Source organism: Aulonocara sp. 'chitande type north' Nkhata Bay, linkage group LG16, assembly GCF_057382095.1.
Source record: "Aulonocara sp. 'chitande type north' Nkhata Bay isolate Kocher_YH1m ecotype deep benthic linkage group LG16, A_spYH_male_GT1.1, whole genome shotgun sequence".
In the NCBI taxonomy this organism is placed as follows: Eukaryota; Metazoa; Chordata; class Actinopteri; order Cichliformes; family Cichlidae; genus Aulonocara; species Aulonocara sp. 'chitande type north' Nkhata Bay.
In genome coordinates, this window is record NC_141359.1 from 34,740,296 (window position 1) to 34,760,546 (window position 20,251).

At 42.2% G+C, this 20,251-nt stretch overlaps 2 protein-coding genes across 2 annotated transcripts in view; both read left to right on the plus strand.

Annotated features, from left to right (window-relative positions):
* Nucleotides 1-3,866, plus strand: part of mcm3ap (minichromosome maintenance complex component 3 associated protein) — a 13,582-nt gene extending 9,716 nt beyond the window's left edge. Inside the window, exons 20-28 of the mRNA XM_086267597.1 lie at nt 52-205; nt 496-760; nt 847-944; nt 1,071-1,461; nt 1,558-1,824; nt 2,058-2,187; nt 2,426-2,611; nt 3,157-3,307; nt 3,385-3,866. Coding sequence (XP_086123723.1) covers nt 52-205; nt 496-760; nt 847-944; nt 1,071-1,461; nt 1,558-1,824; nt 2,058-2,187; nt 2,426-2,611; nt 3,157-3,307; nt 3,385-3,546 — 1,804 coding nt within the window. The 3' untranslated portion in view covers nt 3,547-3,866. The remainder of the gene's footprint in view (nt 1-51; nt 206-495; nt 761-846; nt 945-1,070; nt 1,462-1,557; nt 1,825-2,057; nt 2,188-2,425; nt 2,612-3,156; nt 3,308-3,384) is intronic.
* A 321-nt stretch (nt 3,867-4,187) lies between these two features.
* On the plus strand, nt 4,188-18,425 carry lss (lanosterol synthase (2,3-oxidosqualene-lanosterol cyclase)). The gene is made up of 22 exons (XM_086266260.1): nt 4,188-4,248; nt 4,697-4,865; nt 5,026-5,164; nt 6,263-6,371; nt 6,753-6,874; nt 6,962-7,058; nt 7,269-7,404; nt 9,136-9,244; nt 10,087-10,205; nt 11,585-11,682; nt 11,829-11,856; nt 12,228-12,284; nt 13,440-13,511; nt 14,053-14,103; nt 14,249-14,398; nt 14,860-14,956; nt 15,313-15,418; nt 15,778-15,843; nt 17,106-17,186; nt 17,327-17,497; nt 17,627-17,705; nt 17,967-18,425. The coding sequence occupies exons 1-22, from the start codon at nt 4,235-4,237 to the stop codon at nt 18,102-18,104; spliced, it is 2,208 nt and encodes a 735-aa protein (XP_086122386.1). The 5' UTR covers nt 4,188-4,234; the 3' UTR covers nt 18,105-18,425.
* The last annotated feature ends 1,826 nt before the right edge of the window (nt 18,426-20,251 follow it).

Sequence of the window (20,251 nt, forward strand, 5' to 3'; positions counted from 1 at the left end):
CGGTTTTCTATGAACATTTCACTGATTGTGTCCTGTCTGTTATGATTTCAGGATCCTCTCTGACTGGCTGGAGGTGAAGCTTGGTGGGCATAAGGAGTCAGAGGGCAGGGAGGAGCAGCCAGAGGGCACCCTGCAGACACTGACTGTCACCAACACGCTGCAGGAGAGCGGACAGCGCACTCACAAAGTCCACATTAGCATCAAGGTCAGATCACGCGGGGCATGCAGAAATAGAAATATGATTATTCAGAGCAGAGCTGTGCTAGAATCACAATAGACAGGAGCTTCACGTTAGGTTAAATGTTTTAAGGCTGAAGCTGAAAGGCTTGTGTGAAGAAAAATAACTAGAATTGGCTTAAAGGGTAAAGAAGAAGCAGCTTTTTCAGGGACATAAATCATGTTTTGCTGAGATTAAAAGTACCAGAAGTCCGTTAATGATCAGAAAAAAAAACCGGTTAGGAATTATATTTTAATATTTCTTTCCCCACCCCGCAGGTGTCTCGAGGTCCGCTAAACGAAGACGGCCTGTCAAAAATGGAGGAGAGTTGTGAGCTCCAGGGGACGAGTGCCCTCATCATGCTGCTGCCCGCCCTGCCCACTGTGGAGCCTGATCAGGACGAGCAGGACGTCCCGCTGTTGTCCGCCTTGCTTCAGCTCAAACAGCTACAGCAAGCCAGCGCCTGGCACTGCCCACTGCCACTCGTCATCCTGGTACCAGGGCTAGACGGGGGCGCTGCTGATACACAGAAACTTGTTGAAGGTGAGAAATGGTAGTGAAGGCAGCACGAAGAGATTTCTGTAGTAGTTGGTAAATGAGTGTTTTTAAAAAAGCTTCATCTCTTCTAGCTCTGAAGCTGCACACACTGGTGACGGACGGCCTGATATCGGAGTATACGTTCTTCTTCATACCAGAGACCACTAATGATCTGCAGGGATCCAAACAGGTACGCATTTGCTCCTTTGCCATCATGGAGGTTTTTTTTGGTCTTGCTTTTTTTTTCGGTCTTGCTTTTTTTTCTTTACTGACCTTCTCCATCTTCTCTCCGTCCTGTCCTGTTGTTTGTCTTCAGATAAACCAGGCCGTGCGCTGGCTGGCTCTCCGTACTCTGCCACCTTTCAGTCTAACCTGTAAGACCCTAGTGGAGCTCATTGAGTCCACCTTAAGTCATGAATTCAGTCCCAGAGTTTACTCCCACCGGTTGGAGCGAGCTACCGCACATCTTCCATCCCAGGATCCAGCTCCTGTCGTTCAGCTTTACAACGCAGTCCTGACTCACGTTGCTGATAAAGTGGCATCTCAGGAGCTCTGCGGGCTCTCATGGCCTCCGGGCGAATTCTGTCTGCCTGACATGAGGGATTTTGTGCCTCATCTGGCCTGGAACTCCTACCAGCACCTGGCCTGGCTGCGGGAAATCATCCTCAGCCTGCAGCTGCCAGAGTGGGAGCAGCTGTCCGCAACAGGTCAGTTTCACACAGAAAGAGATTTATCTTCCACAAAGATATTCAGAGGTTAATAATCCTATTTTATATATTTAATCATCTTATTTCTCTCTTTAGACTCGTGGTCTGAGCTGTGCTCCTCCATCTTTCGCTACGCCGCTAAGATCCCGGTCTCACGTCGCAATCAACCCCTCCTCATGTCTCGACTCGAAAACCTTCTGGAAAGAGTCAAGTTAAAGAGTCGGCGCACCCGAACCCCCGGATACGCTGGAGAAGACGATGTATGTGTGGACTTCAGTTTGATTCCTTGGGATGACGTGCTGGTGATCTGCATTGACCACAAGCTGAAGGACTGGCAGATACCTAAACCACCTGTCTGCCAAGGTGAGGACCATGCTGCTGTAATTAATTAAAACTAAATTTGAGACTAACTAAAACCATATAGAGCACTTAATAAAGTTGCCAAATACAATAAAAATGTAAAGACAATGTCTTAAGTTTTAGTCTTTGTCAGTTTGGTCTAATTTTCTGTGGAAGATCATCTTAAAAAAATGCCTATTTTCCACTTTGCTATTGATGTTTTTGACCCATAATTCCTATTTATTGTTTGTTTTAAGATGCTGTGACAGAGGATGGAGAGATCCTGGTTTATTTCCCCAAATACTCACTGAAGGGCTTCCAGCCGCCCGAGGAGTGGACGGAGGCCATGAGGCAAACTCACAGAGAGAAGCAGCAAGAGAAGGAGGGGTAAGGAGGCCCAGGAAAACCCCACAGGTTGTCAATGCCTCTGAGACATGCGCATCTTTCTTTTAATCTGACAGCACCTGAATGTGCAACACTATTGTGCAGTGCATGAAGCAAAAACTCATACTCCCCAAAAACAGTCCTACTTAAATGCTCTAAAGCCGGCGTCATGGTGGCATCCTTGGAGCGCCTCCTTTGCTCTTCCTTTGTTCCTAATTCCTCCGGTTTTCTCCCTCCTCAGGGTGAGTGCAGCTGCTTATGCCACACCCACCACGGCGACCCTCAGGCAGAGGTTGTTCCACAGTCTGGTGGAGCCCGTCGAGGCTACGTCAGCCCCGCTGGACATCACCCACACGCCCACGCCACCGGAGCTGCTGGCCCACAAAGTCCTGCAGAGCTTAGAGGAGGAGAAAGCTGAAAGCAAGAGGTATACCTACATCACTGCATGTGATGGTCATGGATTAGGGTGGTGGGGCTCACACAGGTAGGGAGTTTTAGCCCCAGACTAGATTTTTATGACCATAAGGCCATCCCACACCCACCAGTTCAAATGAACCTCAGTGAACCTCATGGCAGTTTGCAAAATCATCCCAATTTTATTATAATGAGAATTTTCCACTTCTTTTGTGTCCCCTATGAGCAACTTTTCATCTGCTGGGTATCCAGGAGCAAACCATTACACCCTGATTCATTTTCTGCTGCGTTCGTTTCATTTTTGATTCAATATTAATTAAGAAGTCCCTGAAACCCTTGCGCAGATTCAAAAGGTTCTTGTTGACTGAAGATTGTTTTTAGCCATCTCTAGTGGAGCTAAACTTGAGAGCAACTGAATTTGGGCCTGAAAGAAAGAAACAAGAGCATTGTAATCAGAATGAACTCATAATCATCACAAGTCAAAATTGTGATTTTTAAATTGAAGTTTGATTGACTGGGGAGTCCGACAGTAAACACACCCTCTCTGCCTTTCTGCAGGAGTATGGAGCAGCTTCAGTGCTGGGTGGATGGCGACCCTTTGGAGCAATTGACCACCCCGCTTTTCCTCCCATCCTCCACCCTTCTGTCCATGCCCACCACCATAAGGCACACCCCCACAGCCAGGACTCGAGAGGCATCTTTCACACAGGTACGACTGTTTCCCGACACTGAAATAGGTTCGCTGTTTAAGCTGCTACAGATAAAGAAAATCTTTTATCTTTCCAGGAGCCTGATGATCCTTTGGAAAAAGTGACCCGGCGTAAGCCTGCTCCTGAATCTTTGACGTGGCGACTGAAGGAGCTGGAACGCCAGATTTTGGCAAGCCAAGAGGAAGAACTGGCCTGCAGGCTAAAGCTGAGCGGCATGCTGAGCATCGTCGATGACTGACAGCACTTGAAGCAAACAGAAGTGTTTGCATCTTCATACCTGTCTGTGACATGATCATCACCTTTTCATCTCAGTGTGGTCGGGTTCACGGACTACAAATAGGATTGTGGGGTTTTTTTTGTTGTTGTTGTTGTTATTTTAAACATGAAAATGTATATTTTTAGCACTGGATTAACTTTGTAACACTGACTCCGGATTTATTGTTGTTTATTAAGAGTGTCTCTGTGTAACTAGCACATTAAACGCTGGGGATTGAACTCCTTTAATCCCACATTATTATTGAATATATAATTGTTGAATAAAAGTGGAATATTTTTCTTGTAAAACCGTTTGTCATTGTTATCATTGCTTTATCACTGTCCAGCTGTGAGCCACATGTGTATGTTTATCTGAGCAGCTCTATGATTCCACGACCACACTGTAAACTCCGCCCATTTCCCCTCCCACTCGGTTTGTGATTGGAAAGCCGAGTCTCTGCTCATGTCTCTCCATGTGGAGAACTCCTCGGACGGGCCTCGCATGGCCTCCTGGGAAGTGGAGTCTAAGATGTACTAAACTCGCTGCACTCGCTGCCCTCTCAGGACTACAGTTCCCGTGGAAACACTGGAAGGGGCGGAGCTTCGGGAGCTCTTGAGATGAGATTCATTCACGTATTTTAGCGGAGGGTTTGACTGATCTGACAGCAGCTATGACTGAGGGAACGTGAGTTTTTGGCTTCTTTCATTTAACAACTATGAGATTTTAATTTCAGTGAGAATTTTACCTGAATAAATAGGACGATAATAATAAATAAATCATTCATAGTGCACGTTTTTGTCGTAACTCTAAGAAATGTTTAAGAAAACATTAGTGAAATGTACTTGTTAATGAGCTCAGGAATTATAAAGACTTTTTAGAAAGCTAAAATTTGGGGATGGGATGCGAGAGGTCGGAGCCAGGTCTTACCTGCTCATGAAACAGGTTGAGTCAAGTGTTTAATAACCTTTGAGCATTTGAAAATGGGGTCTGTATGTAAAATTGCTCTAATTTATAAAAATGAAACAATATTTTGTTAAATCTCTTGAAATCAAGCTGGAAGTCTGCACTTCAGTCACATCTGTAAAAGGCAATCTACAGAAGTGTTTCCTTCTTCAAATACTCTTTCTGCCAGGCACCTGCGGAGGCGAGGGGGGCCGTATAAGACGGAGCCAGCCACAGACCTAAGCCGCTGGAGGCTGACCAATGTGGAGGGCCGGCAGACGTGGCGGTACCTGGAAGATCAGGAGACCGCAGACAGAGAGCAGAGAATGCTGGAGGCCCATTCACTCGGCTTGGACACGGTGGGCTCCTCTCAGTTGTTTCCCATCTTTTACAGCTTTTGAGTTGACTGTTTGGCTCTTACTGGAAACTGGATTTCTCAGAGCGACACAGTAAACTTGAGTATCTTTAAACTTTGTGGATGACCACGGTGGGTAGTAAGATCACTGATTCTCTCCACAGAGTAAGTTCGTGTCCGACTCTCCAGCCGCCCACACTGCTGTGGACGCCGCAGTGAAAGGCATGCACTTCTACAGTCAATTGCAGGCCGAGGACGGTCACTGGGCAGGAGACTATGGAGGGCCTCTCTTCCTGTTGCCAGGTGAGTCTAGTCATCCTCCTTATCCTGATGTCTGTAGTGACCGTGCAAAATAAAGTGAAGTTTCTCATTGCATCATTGGAGATGTTCCCTGTAAAGCACTGCCTTTACAGGGAACAGAGTCTTGTCTTCAACCTCCAGTTGTGAATGTAATGGTAGAAAAATAAAGGTGCAAATTCAGTACACATTAATGTATTTATGGCAGACTAACTGTGAAACCCAGGAAGGTTTGAACCCACCATTTATTTATTTTTGTGTGTGTGTGTGTGTGTGTGTGTGTGTGTGTGTGTGTGTGTGTGTGTGTGTGTGTGTGTGTGTGAGGCAACAGTTTTAACCTTTGCACCATCAGTGACGGTGATGCAGAATGAATCAGCAGGAGTACTGACAGGGACTAGAAAGAGAGAGCATCACTTGTATTGGTTTCTCTCCATTGACTCCCTCTTATATTCAGAATTTAGTTTAAAATCCTGCTCCTTACATACAAGGCCCTGAACAGTCAGGACCCATCTTATCTTAAAAACCTCATAGCTCTCAGACTGCAGGCTCACTTGTGGTTCCTGGGATGTTAAGAGTAGAATGGGAGGCAGAGCCTTCAGCTTTCAGGCCCCTCTTCTGTGGATTCAGGAGACAGACAGCCACTCTGCTTTTCAGATTTAAGATTAGGCTTAAACTTTCCTTTATGATAAAGCTTATGCTTCAGGCTGGATCAGCTAACCCTGAATCCATCCTTAGTTACGCTGCAATAGTCCCAAGCTGCTGGGGGATTCCTATATGCACTGAGTGTTTCTTCTTCACCTCTTTATGCACCACTATAACACTGAATCTTTAGCAATTATTAACGCTGGCTCTCTGTGCCATAGTTTGTCTTTTGTCCATCTCCCTCCTCGTTCACACAGATAACTGTCCCTCCCTGAGACTGGTTCTGCAGGTTACCTGTTCAAATGGAGTTTGTCCTTTGTTTTGATTGTTGGTGTTTTCTCTGTATTAGGGTCTTCAATTTAAAATATAAAACTGCTTGAGGTGGCTGTTGTTGTGAATTGATGCTATATAAATAAAACAGGGTGTGAGGGATTTCATGTCTCTGTTCGGGTGCTTCCACAGGTCTCCTGATCACCTGCCATGTCGCTAAGATCTCTCTGCCTGAGGCTTGGAAGAAGGAGATGGTGAGGTACCTGCGCTCAGTCCAGCTCCCTGATGGAGGCTGGGGTCTGTAAGTCAACAGGGTTTTTTTTTTAAAATATTCTTTTAATGTTCATATCACCATACCAACCTTATCACTCATGTGGAACCGATATCAGTAATAACTTTGATTCCAACCTGTTATTACATCAAAACTCTTACCAGATTTAAATAAGAACCAAATACAGAGACAAACAAACAAATAAGAAGCACTGAGACACAAAGACTAACACAAAACACGATGGCAGGAGAAGTAGAAAGACATCAAACACATTTAACAGCACATATAACAGAGAGGCAAGTTTAGTGCTGCTAAACTGCTCTAAAATGATCCCAGGACAGCACGTTTCCAAAGTCAACTTCTCAAGCGCTGATCACAGCAGCAGTGAGCATGTGTGTGTCACTTCTGCAGACATGTTGAAGACAAGTCCACCGTCTTTGGCACAGCGCTGAGTTACACCTCACTTCGGATCCTGGGAGTGGATCCCGATGATCCAGACATGGTTCGTGCCAGGAACAACCTGCACAGCAAAGGTCTGTCATGTTCAGTGTGCGTTTTTCTCCATGGTGTCATGTTTTCAGCTGCAGTGTACCATAGCGCTCTGTGTTTATCTGGTACAGGTGGAGCAGTTGGGATTCCCTCGTGGGGTAAATTCTGGTTGGCCATTTTGAACGTCTACAGCTGGGAGGGAATGAACACGCTCCTCCCTGAGATGTGGTGAGTGGGAGATGATTTCCAGACTCGTGTGCAGCTCTGTGGCCTCTCACAGGTGTGTTACATGAAACAAGAGTTTAACCCTCTGCGGCGTTGTTGGTCATGACTCTGACCCTGACTTGTGGTTTTTCTAAGTAGAATGGAAGTCAGACTGATCATTTTCCCTCAAATATAAATGTTCCAGGATTCCTGACGTGTTTCTGTCTCTTCCAGGCTCTTCCCCACCTGGATGCCGGCCCACCCCTCCACCCTGTGGTGTCACTGTCGGCAGGTCTACCTCCCGATGAGTTACTGTTATGCCGTCAGACTGGCCGCAGACGAAGATCCCCTGGTTCTCAGCCTCAGACAGGTGTGGAGTCCACCGTGTTCCACATGGGGGCGCCATGCTCCAACACAGTACGGCCAAACGTATTCAGTGTTGTGCTTTGCATCCCAGCTGTGGCTTACCTGGTGATGTCATGTGGACATGACATCCTCTTAAAGTTTAGCACAAAAACATTCCTGCTGTTACTGTAATTAAACCTGATCCTCTTTGCCATTAATGATAATTAAAATAATGATAATATTAGTAAATATATCAGCGTTAGTAAAAATAGAGAATGACTGTGAGCATCTGTGGAGTTACCTGCTGTACAGGTAGGCCTGTGTTTTAAAAGGTTTTCTAGGTTGATTCAATTAATCCTCAGACAGTCAGAAATATTATAATTCTGATCATTTATCAGTACTGATACATATGAGACTTCATCAGAATTGTGACCATCACAGCAGATGCCTTTGTGTGAAAGTAACTGAGAATAAAACAGAAAAACATGAAGGAGATTTTTCTGGCCTGGCTTTTTATAGCAGATAACCTTAAAAAATATTCTGCAATATTCTGTAATTTTGCATAATTTTAAAAAGTTTTAATTTCTTCAGTATTGAACAGCAGAAATTAGGCTTTCTTGTCCGAGGTCCTTTAAGTGAAAAAAAGAAAAAGACAGTGCTGTAAACAACGGTAGACTGTTGGGTAATAAGCGAATGAATAATGCAGAAAACAGAGATTTGAGACGGGAAACTGTTCTTGAAGTAAAGAGAGAGAGAGAGAGAGAGAGAGAGAGAGAGCTGTGCAGGAAGTGTGATTTTTTTATTGTGGTGGAAGCAAACCAGCAAAACTCAGAGGGAATTCATGACGATGTTTATCAAATGTGAAGCGCAGTTTGATGCTTCTTTTGCTGCTGGCTCGGTGAATTTTGGTTGGAGAGAGACTAAACCTGCAGCTCAGAATCAGCGCAAAAAGATGTAAACACAGAGCAGACCAGACGCATCAGAATCGCTGAGCTCCGACGGCGTGTCCGTCTACAGGCCGTCGGGTGAGAAAGCCGAGAAAGACAAAGCTGATTCTGATGCGTCGGGTCCGCTCCGTGTTTACGTCTTTGTGTGGAATCCGTGTACCTGCTCTCATTTGCTGTTTGGTGGTTGTTGAAATAGTTTTGTGAGCTTTAATCTGAGAATTTGGCGTTTCTGGCAAAACACAGTTATATTTAAAAGTCAATTCAGGATTTAATGAGTCGATATCGCTTTATTCAAGCTACTCACCTCCCTCTTCCACCTGCACTTTCAACTGGACCACGGCCGATCAGAGAGGTCCCGCCCCTGACTGTCTCTGATTGGTTTAGTCCACGATAGGGGCATAACGTGTGTCTGTTGTTGACCACACGAGATTTTTTTTTGTTACCCAAACAGTTGGTCGCACTGGTGTGACCAAAGATTTATTTATTTTTTTTTTTTTAGTCGCATCACTGAAAAATTTGGTTGCATTTGCGACCAAATTGGTCGCACTCTAGAGCCCTGCCTCTCAGTCCTTCTTTCCTTTTCTTATTTTAGTTTCGCTCTCGCTTTTTATGTTTGTTTTCTTCCTTTTTTTTTATATCTACCTGTCTGTCTGTCTCTTCCTTGTTCTTATTTTTTAGGCTGAGGTTGGAGTCTAGGAGAATTATGTGAATAGAGTGTGTTCCTGTGCCTGTGTTTTGCCTTTAATTGTTCTCTTCCTCTGTAGTCTGTATGTATATCAATAACATGGGCCTTGTTCTTTGTGCTATAGGAGCTTTACGTGCAGGACTATGCTTTTATAAACTGGCCGGCGCAGAGGAACAACGTGGCAGCATGTGACATGTACACACCTCACAGCACACTCCTCACAGTCGCTTACAGTAAGTCTGACCTGTGAATACCTGCCTCCAGAGCTGCACATTTAAAACAGTTGGGTTGTAATGACTGCTAAGAAAAAATGGACTAACAGATGTTTTGCACAACAGCAAAGCTTTCAGCAGCAGATATGAAGGAAAGAGAAACTGCTGAGTCTGTGTTTCCACAGGCTCCGCTAATTTAGAGACTTATTCCTCATGGAGAACGAAAACAAGACAGAACATCTTCAACCGGTCTTTTACTCGCTAATGAGGGACGGCTTGGTCAGAACCAGGCTGTGGAGCTAAACGCTCCTCACCTGTCTCCAAACCAAGTCCTTCAAAGAGCAGCTCTCCTCACAGCTATTTATTGACAAACTGTTACAATACACATCACAACACAAGCACCTCCCACCGTAAAACCCCCCAATGGTTCTAAAAGACAAGGCACTATGTGTATGTGTGTGCACGTGTATGCATGTCTTTGCATGTGCAAGAACGTGTGTGTGTGTCATGGGGGTGCGTTTGTGTGTCCTCCTGCTCACCAAAACGATCATAAAAGCAGGAAGCTTACAACACAAGAAACAGATCTTTCAGATAAGATGTGCCTAATAAAACCCACGTCAGCCTCCCCCAGCACCAAATTGGCTGGAGAAGTGGTCAGAGACAAAGGAATGTCTTTGATCACACAGTTTAAAACAATGTAGAGATGGTAAGAATAAAAATTACAACATTTACCAATTTACTTTAATAGAAAAGTTTTGTCTGGAGGGTGTTTTACACAGTGAGGATGGTAATAAGTGTTTTCAGTGGGTATTCCCCTCCACTCTCTTCTCTAACCCTGTGACTTTGTTCCTTTTGGCCTGCAGTGGTGTTAAATGTATACGAAGCCCACCACAGTACCACGCTGAGAGGAAAAGCAGTCAAAGAGCTGTATGATCACATCGAGGCCGACGATCGCTACACGAAATGCATCAGCATTGGCCCGGTAACTAATACACAGATACTCGAAGCAAAGAACACAGATTTGTGGAGTTTGAGTTTCTAGGTGCAAAATTTATTTAAATCATCTTATTTAGGCAAGGCAAGTTTATTTATATAGCACAATTCAACAACAAGGTGATTCAAAGTGCTTTACAGAGACATTAAAAACAAAAACAAATAAAAAGCATGATTTAAAATTGTTAAAAAACAAACAAACAAAAAAACAGTATATAAAATCAGAACAGTAGATAAAATCAGTACCGTAGTTAAAATGTAAGTTTGGAAATTTAAGCTTAAAAGTGTGGATTTGGTGCTTTATTCAAATGCAGTTGAGAACAGGTGAGTCTTCAACCTGGATTTAAATAAACTGAGTGTTTCAGCTGATCTGAGGCTTTCTGGGAGTTTGTCCCAGATATAAGGAGCATAAAAGCTGAATGCAGCTTCTCCGTGTCTGGTTCTTCTGACTCTGGGAACTGATAAAAGACCGGATCCAGATGACCTGAGGGATCTGGAAGGTTCATACTGGGTCAGGAGGACACTGATGTATTTTGGTCCTAAACCATTCAGAGGTTTATAGACCAGCATCAGAACTTTAAAGTCTATCCTCTGACGGACAGGCAGCCAGTGTAAAGACCTCAGAGCTGGACTGATGTGGTCCACTTTTTTGGTCTTAGTGAGGACTCGAGCAGTTCTGAATGAGCTGTAGATGTCTGACTTATTTTTTTAGGTAGACCTGTAAAGATGCTGTTACAGTAATCAAGCCTACTAAAGATGAATGCATGGACTAGTTTTTCCAGGTCCTGTTGAGACATCAGATCTTTTATCCTTGATATATTCTTGAGGTGATAGTAAGCTGACTTTGTTATTGTCTTAATGTGTTTTTGTAAGTTTAGGTCTGCATCCATCACTACACCCAAATTTCTCGCCTGGTTTGTGGTTTTTAGATGTATAGATTGAAGTTCTCTGGTGACCTGTAATCGTTTTTCTTTGGCGCCAAAGACTATTACTTAAGTTTTGTTTTTGTTTAGCTGGAGAAAATTGTTACACAACCAGTCATTAATTTCCTCAATGCATTTACCAAGAGCCTGTACAGGGCCTTGGTCTCCTGGTAACATTGTGATATATATTTGTGTGTCATCTGCATAGCTATGATAGTTTATTTTGTTGTTCTTTATAATCTGTGCCCGTGGGAGCATGTAAATGTTAAACAGAAGGGGTCCCAAGATGGAACCTTGGGGAACTCCACATGTGATACTTGTCTGCTCAGATGTGAAGTTACCTATTGATACAAAGTATTTCCTGTTTTCTAAGTATGTTTTGAACCAACAGTGTAAAATAAAAAGAGCAACGTGCAGTTAGATATCTGCTGATGGTTCTCCTCAGATCTCCAAGACTATCAACATGCTGGTTCGCTGGTATGTCGATGGTCCCTCCTCTGCAGCCTTTCAGGAGCACGTGTCCAGGATCCCGGACTACCTCTGGTCAGTCAGCCGATCTTGAACAGTTCAGTAATAAAACAAACCAAACTCCAGCTTCAAGAACAACTTCAACTATGCAACATACAGAAAAAAATCATTTACAAAAGGTGTAAAACTGATAAACTTACTGTAAGTTCTCTGTGTACCAGGTTGGGACTGGATGGAATGAAAATGCAGGTGAGAATTTGTTCTGTCTTTGTTTTACCTCTTTAACATTTGAAGGTGTGTTTCTGAGGATCTCTGCACCTCCAGCTTGCAAAAGAAGAAAGAAGAAACTCTTTACTGAGCCTTTATTAAATCCATATTATTCTCACAGCAGAAAGATGTCATTAAGTGTGAGATATAGAGGAGAATGGTGCATCACCGATGTAGAAAGAAGAATCCATAGAATCAGTTTTGCCGACAGCTAAAGTTCAGGTGGTGCATTAATCCAAAGAATAGCCCAAAATCTACTTGAATACATAAATTTATTGCCTTCTAAACACATTGTTTTAGTTTACTTGTTTGTTTCTTGCTTTGGGATTAATCCAATCTCTTTTCTGACACAGGGGACGAATGGATCTCAGCTCTGGGACACCTGCTTTGCTGTGCAGGCTTACCTCGAGGTAAGACAAAGATGACCTCTAATGCTTACAGTAATTTCAACCAAAGCACATTCATGCTCATATGTAAAACCCCTCCAACAGCCCTCCATCTGTATTTGACAAGACTGCTTAAAGAAGTTCTGCCATTAATTAATGCTTCAATCTTAAATATGAGCAGCCTATCTCTAATAATTAGCTCTGTTCCACAGGCCTTCAAGCTGGCAGTAGTTAAATCATTACTTAATCATCCATCCCTTGACTGAGCTGTCTTCGCTAATTATAGGCCAATCTCCAACCTTAATTTCATATGGAATTCAAATCCTTGAATTGTCAAACAGCTAACAGATCATCTGCAGAGGAATGGCTTATTTGAAGTTTCACTCAGGTTTCAGAGCTCATCACAGCACAGAAACAGCTTTAGTGAAGGTTACAAATGATCTTCTTATGGCCTCTGACAGTGGACTCATCTCTGTTCTTGTCCTGTTAGACCTCAGTGCAGCATTCGATACTGTTGACCATAATATCCTATTATAGCGATTAGAACATACTGTAGGTATTACAGGTACTGCACTGCAGTGGTTTTTATCATATCTAACTACTAGACTCCAATTTGTTAATGTAAATGGAGAGTCCTCTTCACACACTAAGGTTAGTTATGGAGTTCCACAGGGTTCAGTGCTAGGACCAATTCTGTTTACATTATACATGCTTCCCTTAGGCAGCATCATTAGAAGGCACAGCATACATTTTCACTGCTATGCAGATGACACCCAGCTCTATCTATCCATGAAAACAGAAAACAGACAGCAATGTCTTAAAGATATAACCTGGATGACCTGGATAACTTTTTGCTTCTAAATTTAGGTAAAATGCACGTTATTGTACTCAGACACAGCTGTGTACCCAGAATTGGGCCCTGAGAAACTCCACATATGAAATCAGTGAGTAAAATTTGATGAGAGTCGAACTAGTCAAACACTGAGCCAACACATAGTCCTAAACGGGACGTCACAATCAACTTTGTCAATAAATATTATCTGGTAACAGAAATGTTACCTGTGTAATTTAGTCCGAGATCAAGACGACCTTGACGAGCTGTTTTAGTGCTGTGTTTGACATAAAAACACATCAGGAAAACTACTTTTGTGTGTTGCAGTTTTGTTTTGTTTTTTTCAGGCAGGAGCTCAGGACGACCCAAAACTAGCTGAATGCCTTCGAGACGCCCATCAGTTTCTCACTATCACACAGGTACAGCAAGGAGATGCACTTTATCCACCGAATGGCTTTGATAATGAAAACAAATTTTTTTGTGTTCTTTGCATATTTATGTGGTGTCTGAATAATCTGAAAAACTAGCTTCTGATTGGGATAATTCACCTAAACATTAAAGTTGGAAACCAGAAAGTAGTACACATTGTTTTAGTAGTATATTTTAGTTTTTCTTCCAGAAATCAAAGAATCCTGAATTATAATCTATGGGTGAATTCCCTAACAGCAATGATGATGATAGAAGTAATACCTTTTAGTGAAAAATGTTTTTTTAAAACTTTATTTGGAGAAACGTTTGCAGATACTTAAGTGATTTTAATCCGATTTGACTGGTGATTTAAACATGCAGTTTCTGTGTCCTGATGACCATTGAAATGTAATTGTATGTTTTAAGATAACGGGCCAAATACATGCTGCATGAGCTTCTAAGATGGCCCCAAGTTTCAAGACTTCATCATTTTATTTTGACACTTTAAAAAATGTTTATTTTAAATGGCTGACCAGTTTTTCGCTCTTACAGATCCCGGAGAATCCTCCTCAATATCAGAAGTACTACAGACAGATGAATAAGGTACAGATATTATCACCCTGCAGTCGCTTTTAACCAGTTTATTTATCATTGTTAAATAAATCACTCGAATGTGCTTTGACGAAACATAAACCGTCTTAAATTTAGCTTATGTGTATAAGTAAAGCATGCACTGCATTTCTTTCAGGGAGGTTTCCCCTTCAGTACCCGTGACTGTGGTTGGATTGTGGCCGACTGCACTGCAGAAGGCCTGAAGTCACTGATGCTGCTGCAGGAGCTCCGCCCCTCCATCAGGCAGCCCGTCCCCTCTGAGCGTCTGTGTGATGCCGTCAACGTGGTGAGTACAAAAAAGGAGGACTTAGTCAGTAAGCCTTTTTTTTTTTTTTTGTTTACAGTTCATACTCTCCACATCCTGTTTGTGTTTTATGCCCCACACATCCCAGAGATCTGCAGGTCTGCTGCAGCAGGCTTCTGCTCGTATTTTAAATGAACCAAATAAATACTCAGCTCTTAAACTTGACTGTAATTTCTAATTGATTTTCTAGGTTTAACACTCTAATATTACCTTATGTTGCACATTTGATCTCTAATGCCTATCGTATTTTATGTACAGCACTAACTGAAATAAATGTTGTTGAAATAAATGTGGAGTGTTGAGAAAAATTGAGAATATCTAAGGCTTCCTGTGAAATCTTGCTGCCATTTCATTTTAAACGCAATTGGAGTGCAAACTGAACTGAAGACCCCGCCCCTCGTCATCCTCTTCTTCATCTTTTCACCATGTTTCTGTTTTTGTAGCTGCTGAGCATGAAAAACACAGATGGTGGATTTGCCACATATGAAACTAAGAGAGGAGGGAGACTCCTGGAGCTGCTCAACCCCTCTGAGGTTTTCGGTGAGTGTGTTGCCAACATCTTACTGAAAAAAATGTCTCTGTCTAAAAGAAACTTTGATTTCAAAGAGTCATGTGAGGAGGAGTTCCCGGCAGTTGCTGGGAATGTCTGAGTCCCTTAAACTGTAAATATGTAGATATGAAAAAGGGAGGCAATAAATATAAACATGACATTTGGACATTTTCAGTACGCAATGGAAACAATGACCTTTCCAGTAGCAAAGGGCAGAAAGTCAAAGACTGCCTTATTTTCCATTGAAAATGAGGATGCAGAACATGTTGTGAAATGTTTGTTTTTCACTGTTACTTTGTGCCTTGTCTGTCTTTTTCTTTTATCTCTTACGTTCATACACAAACAGGCGACATCATGATTGATTACACATATGTGGAGTGCACCTCAGCAGTTATGCAGGCTCTGAGGCATTTCCAGAAGGTCTACCCTGATCACCGTGCCGAAGAGATAAGGTATAAACACGTTGTTTAGAGGTATGCTATCTCCTAAAACTGTTTTCACACATGCACTGCAATCCTGAACCCTTGTGTACATGACTCGACAGACGGGTAGGTGACAGCAAAGGCTGGACATTAGCTACACTTACTGCCATCTTTTCTGCTCCCTCTCATAAACCCATTGGAGCAAATGTGTCCACAGTGTGAGATTCTTCTGTAATTGTCCAAAGTATTAGCAGGGCTTAAACTAAAGCTGACCTAATAAAATGAGTATAAAACCAAACTGTCTTTTTCTGAAAATATCTTGAGCATATGTGTTTTCTCAGTTGTCGCTTAAGTTCAGGAGGATCCTCTGAGTTTGCTGTCTTCTTCAGGTCGACTCTGAGAGAGGGGCTGGAGTACTGCAGGAAAGTTCAGAGACCTGATGGATCTTGGGAAGGGTGAGGCCAAACTTAGAGATTTATTACTGGATCTCCTTGGTAGATTTTATATATGAGAGCACCCAAATCCAGAACATTAGAGACAAATTTGTAAAAAACACAAACAAAAAAACGAAATAATAACATAGACATGAAGTTTGTCAGGTTTAGTAAAATCAGCTAAGCTCAAGTCATTTATGTGGTTCTTCAAAACCACAAAGGAATTAGATCACCTGAGATTTATTTATTCGGTGTAACCGTGCATTGAACTGAGAAATTACACTTTGGAAGAGAAAAAGTTTCAGTGCTATTGTTACAGAAAAAATTTAAAACACATCAAGTAATGACCAAGTACACTGAAAGACAACAATTTTATTTAAACAGCGCCAAATCACAACAACACCTCAAGGTGCTTTATATTGTAAGGTAGACCCTGCAATAATACATACAGAGAAAAACCCTACAATCGTATGAGCCCCTATGAGAAAGCACTTTGGCGACAGTAGGAAGGAAGAACTCCCTTTTAACAGGAAGAAACCTCTGGCAGAACCAGGCTTAAGGAGGGGCGTGCATCTACAGTGACCAGTTGAGGTGAGAGAAGGAAGACAGGATAAAAGACATGCTGTGGAAAAGAGCCAGAGATTAATAGCAAGTATGATTCAATGTAGAGAGGTCTACTAACACATATTGAGTAAGGCAACTGAAGAAGAAACATTCATTGCATCATGGGAATACCCCAGCAGCCTACACCTATTGCAGCATAACCAACGGAGGATTCAGGGTCACCTGATCCAGCCCTAACTATATGATTTAGCAAAAAAGGAAACCTTTAAGCCTAATCTTAGAAGTAGAGATGGTGCATGTCTCCCGAATCCAAACTGGAAGCTGGTTCCATAGAAAAGGGGCCTAAAATGTTACTAATGTAACTCTTTATTCTCCTGGACAGACGGATGCCACAGACTTTCCTAATATTCCTAAGACAAGATGATGAACAACTAACATGAATCAGTAGCATGCAGGTGCAAGTGCATTAAAGTGCATTTGTAAAAAATGCAGCAGGCTAATCCTTATTGAAATGTGAAAGAAAAACTATTACACCAACTTTCAAAGCTGATCAGGTGACAGAACGGTGCAGCTAATGCTTGTGAACAACAGGTGAAACCGATGAGTAGAACATGAAGTTAAAACAGACAAAGGCAGGAAGTAAAATGATATAAAGGTGTGCAAGGAAAGCCCCAACTATACTGTGAAGATGACTTTTACATTCCTGTCTCATTGCTTAGTTCCTGGGGAGTCTGCTTCACGTATGGGATGTGGTTTGGCCTGGAAGCTTTTGCTTGCATGGGTCACGTGTACGAGAATGGGTAAGATGTAATCACTGACTTTTATACACATTCTCCTACGTTTAAACCGCCCATTGTTCTCCAAAACTTGCTGAACAGCAATGACCTTCTGTGACCTCTAGCCTACATATTTCTTTTTGTATCACATTCTTTGTGAGCAGACATGTGTGCGAAGAGGTGCAGAAAGCCTGTCAGTTCCTGCTGGACCGGCAGATGCCAGAGGGAGGGTGGGGGGAGGACTTTGAGTCATGTGAGCAGCGTCGCTACATCCAGAGTGGCTCCGCTCAGATACACAACACCTGCTGGGCTCTGTTAGGGCTGATGGCTGTCAGGTAACAAAGAGCAACTCACCTTTGGGCTACTGACCAATCAGAAAGAGTCAGAATAAAGATGTGATGTGAGCATTGTGTTAATCGGGTTGTTTAGTTTATGTAATGCATGTTGTGTGTCTGCATAACCAGGCATCCTGACAGGAAGTCCATTGAGAGGGGAGTACAGATGCTGATTGACAAGCAGTTGCCCAACGGAGACTGGCCACAGGTGACTCTCTGCCTTTAAAGGGACAGCGCACCCTAAAAATCAAACACAAATGTCTTCACTCTGTAAAGAGACTTAGCTGCTTAGTTTTTCAAAAGCATTGTTTTAGTGCTATTGGCCCAACACAGCGAGTGCCATCTATATGACGACGTTACTACAGCAGATATTTCCAAAACTGGACATGTGTCCCTTTAATCCCTGCATTGATGACCATGTGAAATACAACAGGATTGTTAATGTGTTGTTTTTCTTCCTCCTTTTCAGGAGAATATTGCAGGTGTGTTCAATAAAAGCTGTGCCATCAGCTACACCTCATACAGAAACGTCTTCCCGATCTGGACCCTCGGCCGCTTCTCACGACTTTATCCCACCAGTGGGCTGGCCGGGAAGGTCAAGCTCTGAACAGACTGCATGCCAAAAACATCAATGTCTCCAACAAAAAATAGAAAAACAACATTTACTGGAACACATAATCTCTGTTTTTAAGTCACACCTGAAATGACTCAATGAACATGCACCATTGATGTGTTTCAGCTGCGAACACATTTCATTCTTTGAATTACTTCCTGTCCACACAGCCAGAGCTCCTCCTTAAAATCCTTTCTCAGTCTGATCTTAAACATTCATGTACACAAAACAGACTCCTGTCGATGTCGCCTTACATCCCCTTTTACTTGTAGTTTACTCTTTATTTGATCTTAATAATTAAAAAAGAAATACAGAGTTTGGCTTTGTCATCTCTTCCTGAAGTACACAAAACATATTGGCAGACGAGGGTGATGAGGAAGAAACAGTAGAGGAAAGACTCACAGAGATTTTTCATTAACAGGTTCTATGCAGTCAGGAGGGTTTCATGATCCCAGCAAAACTCAGTAACACAAAGCACTGCCACCATCACATCTCATGATGTTTTAACATTTATTTACGCTCACAGTCAACTGTTTTCTGCAACAATGCCTGCATCCCCTACTGCAGCACATAGCCGAGGTTATTGATACCAATCCTACCATTATGTTTTCTAGGCTGAAGTCCAGCAGCTTGTGTGGTAAAGAGTTAATTTATTAGAAGAACTGTGTGTCAAGTGTACAAAAAAAAAAAGCCTTGTGTTGTGGCTTGGTGGCTTAGTGGGAGTGTCACTTTTGGGGGAAAAAAAGTGCACTTGGAAACAAACATAACAAAGCTTCACAACTGGTTAATCCAGTGTGATCCATCTTGATATTTGTTCAGAGTCGGAGGCGTGACAACATGCTAAGAAAGCAGGTTTCACTGCATCTTCTTCAACTCTGTAAAAATATAATATCAGTGCCAAACGAGGTTTCAGGTTAACCTTTGTTTGTTACCTGAAAGGACGGACCAAGTATATTTGGAGGTATTTATAACAATGGGCAAAATCCTCTAAAAGCCAAGTTGGTGAATTCAAAAATAATTTTTGTGTAATAATTAATCAGCTGAAAAAAGCCAAAGATAAAAACCCACTCTGATGATGGTTATCAACTTTATATATCAAGTTTCTGCCTCAGGATCTGTGCACGCTTCTTGGTGTATGCTCTGTGTTCCATTAGAGGTATTTAACACCTGTACTGATGTATTTTCTGATGATCTGAGTAGGTGGTGATTTCATACCTGCTGATCTCTAATCTGGAAACTAACCTGAAGCCCAAACCAGGTAACAGGAATTCAGCTTATCCAGGAAACGTCAGGGTAACCCCGGGCTTTATGTACAGAGGTGGTTCACTTCTTACCAGGCTCCTGAATCAATTCTCCTAAAATAGCATTACTGTTTCTGAAAGATGCTTCAGACCTCTGCGAGGAGATTAGGAGCGTCAAGTGTGTGTTTCTCTGATGGGCATAAAATATAAGATTTTTCACTAAAATTTGAATCATTTTAGCATTTATATATGATCCTGAAACTGGACATCCAATCTGTGCCAACCTCCAACCTCTAATTTGCATGCTTGAATTCTGAAGTTTAAACATAATGTTTACTGTCAAACCCTTAAACAGCACCAAGTCTGCAGCTGAGAGAACATCCGGCTCCATTTTATCACCTCAGTGGTAAAATAATTAACTGGAATTAAAATGTTTATTTTAATGTGCAAATAATGAGATGAATGGTTTGCTTTACTCACCTGGGAATATTTAGCATTTCACTGTCATATTTTTATGGCCTTTCTACATTTTTAATTACCATTTCATCATCGTCATCTGACAATGTGTCTGACTGGAGATGGTGACACGCATAGGGATCATAATCATATGATCATGTCAACACATGGGAAAAACTTAAATTAACTTAGTGAGGTGATAACCACTTTAATTCCAACTGCCAATGTTAGGATTGAACTTATGAATGCAACACCTTTAAAACAGTATTGACTTGAATATGTAGCCCTGCAAACGAAACAAAAAACTATTATAAAAGATAAATTATAAAAAAAACTTTCTCTGAAGTTCCTGTTTCTAAGGCTGTACAGATATAATATAACATATATAATCACACCTGTTTTGCATGAGAAAAATGCAGGAACAAACAGCCCTGTCAATCACAC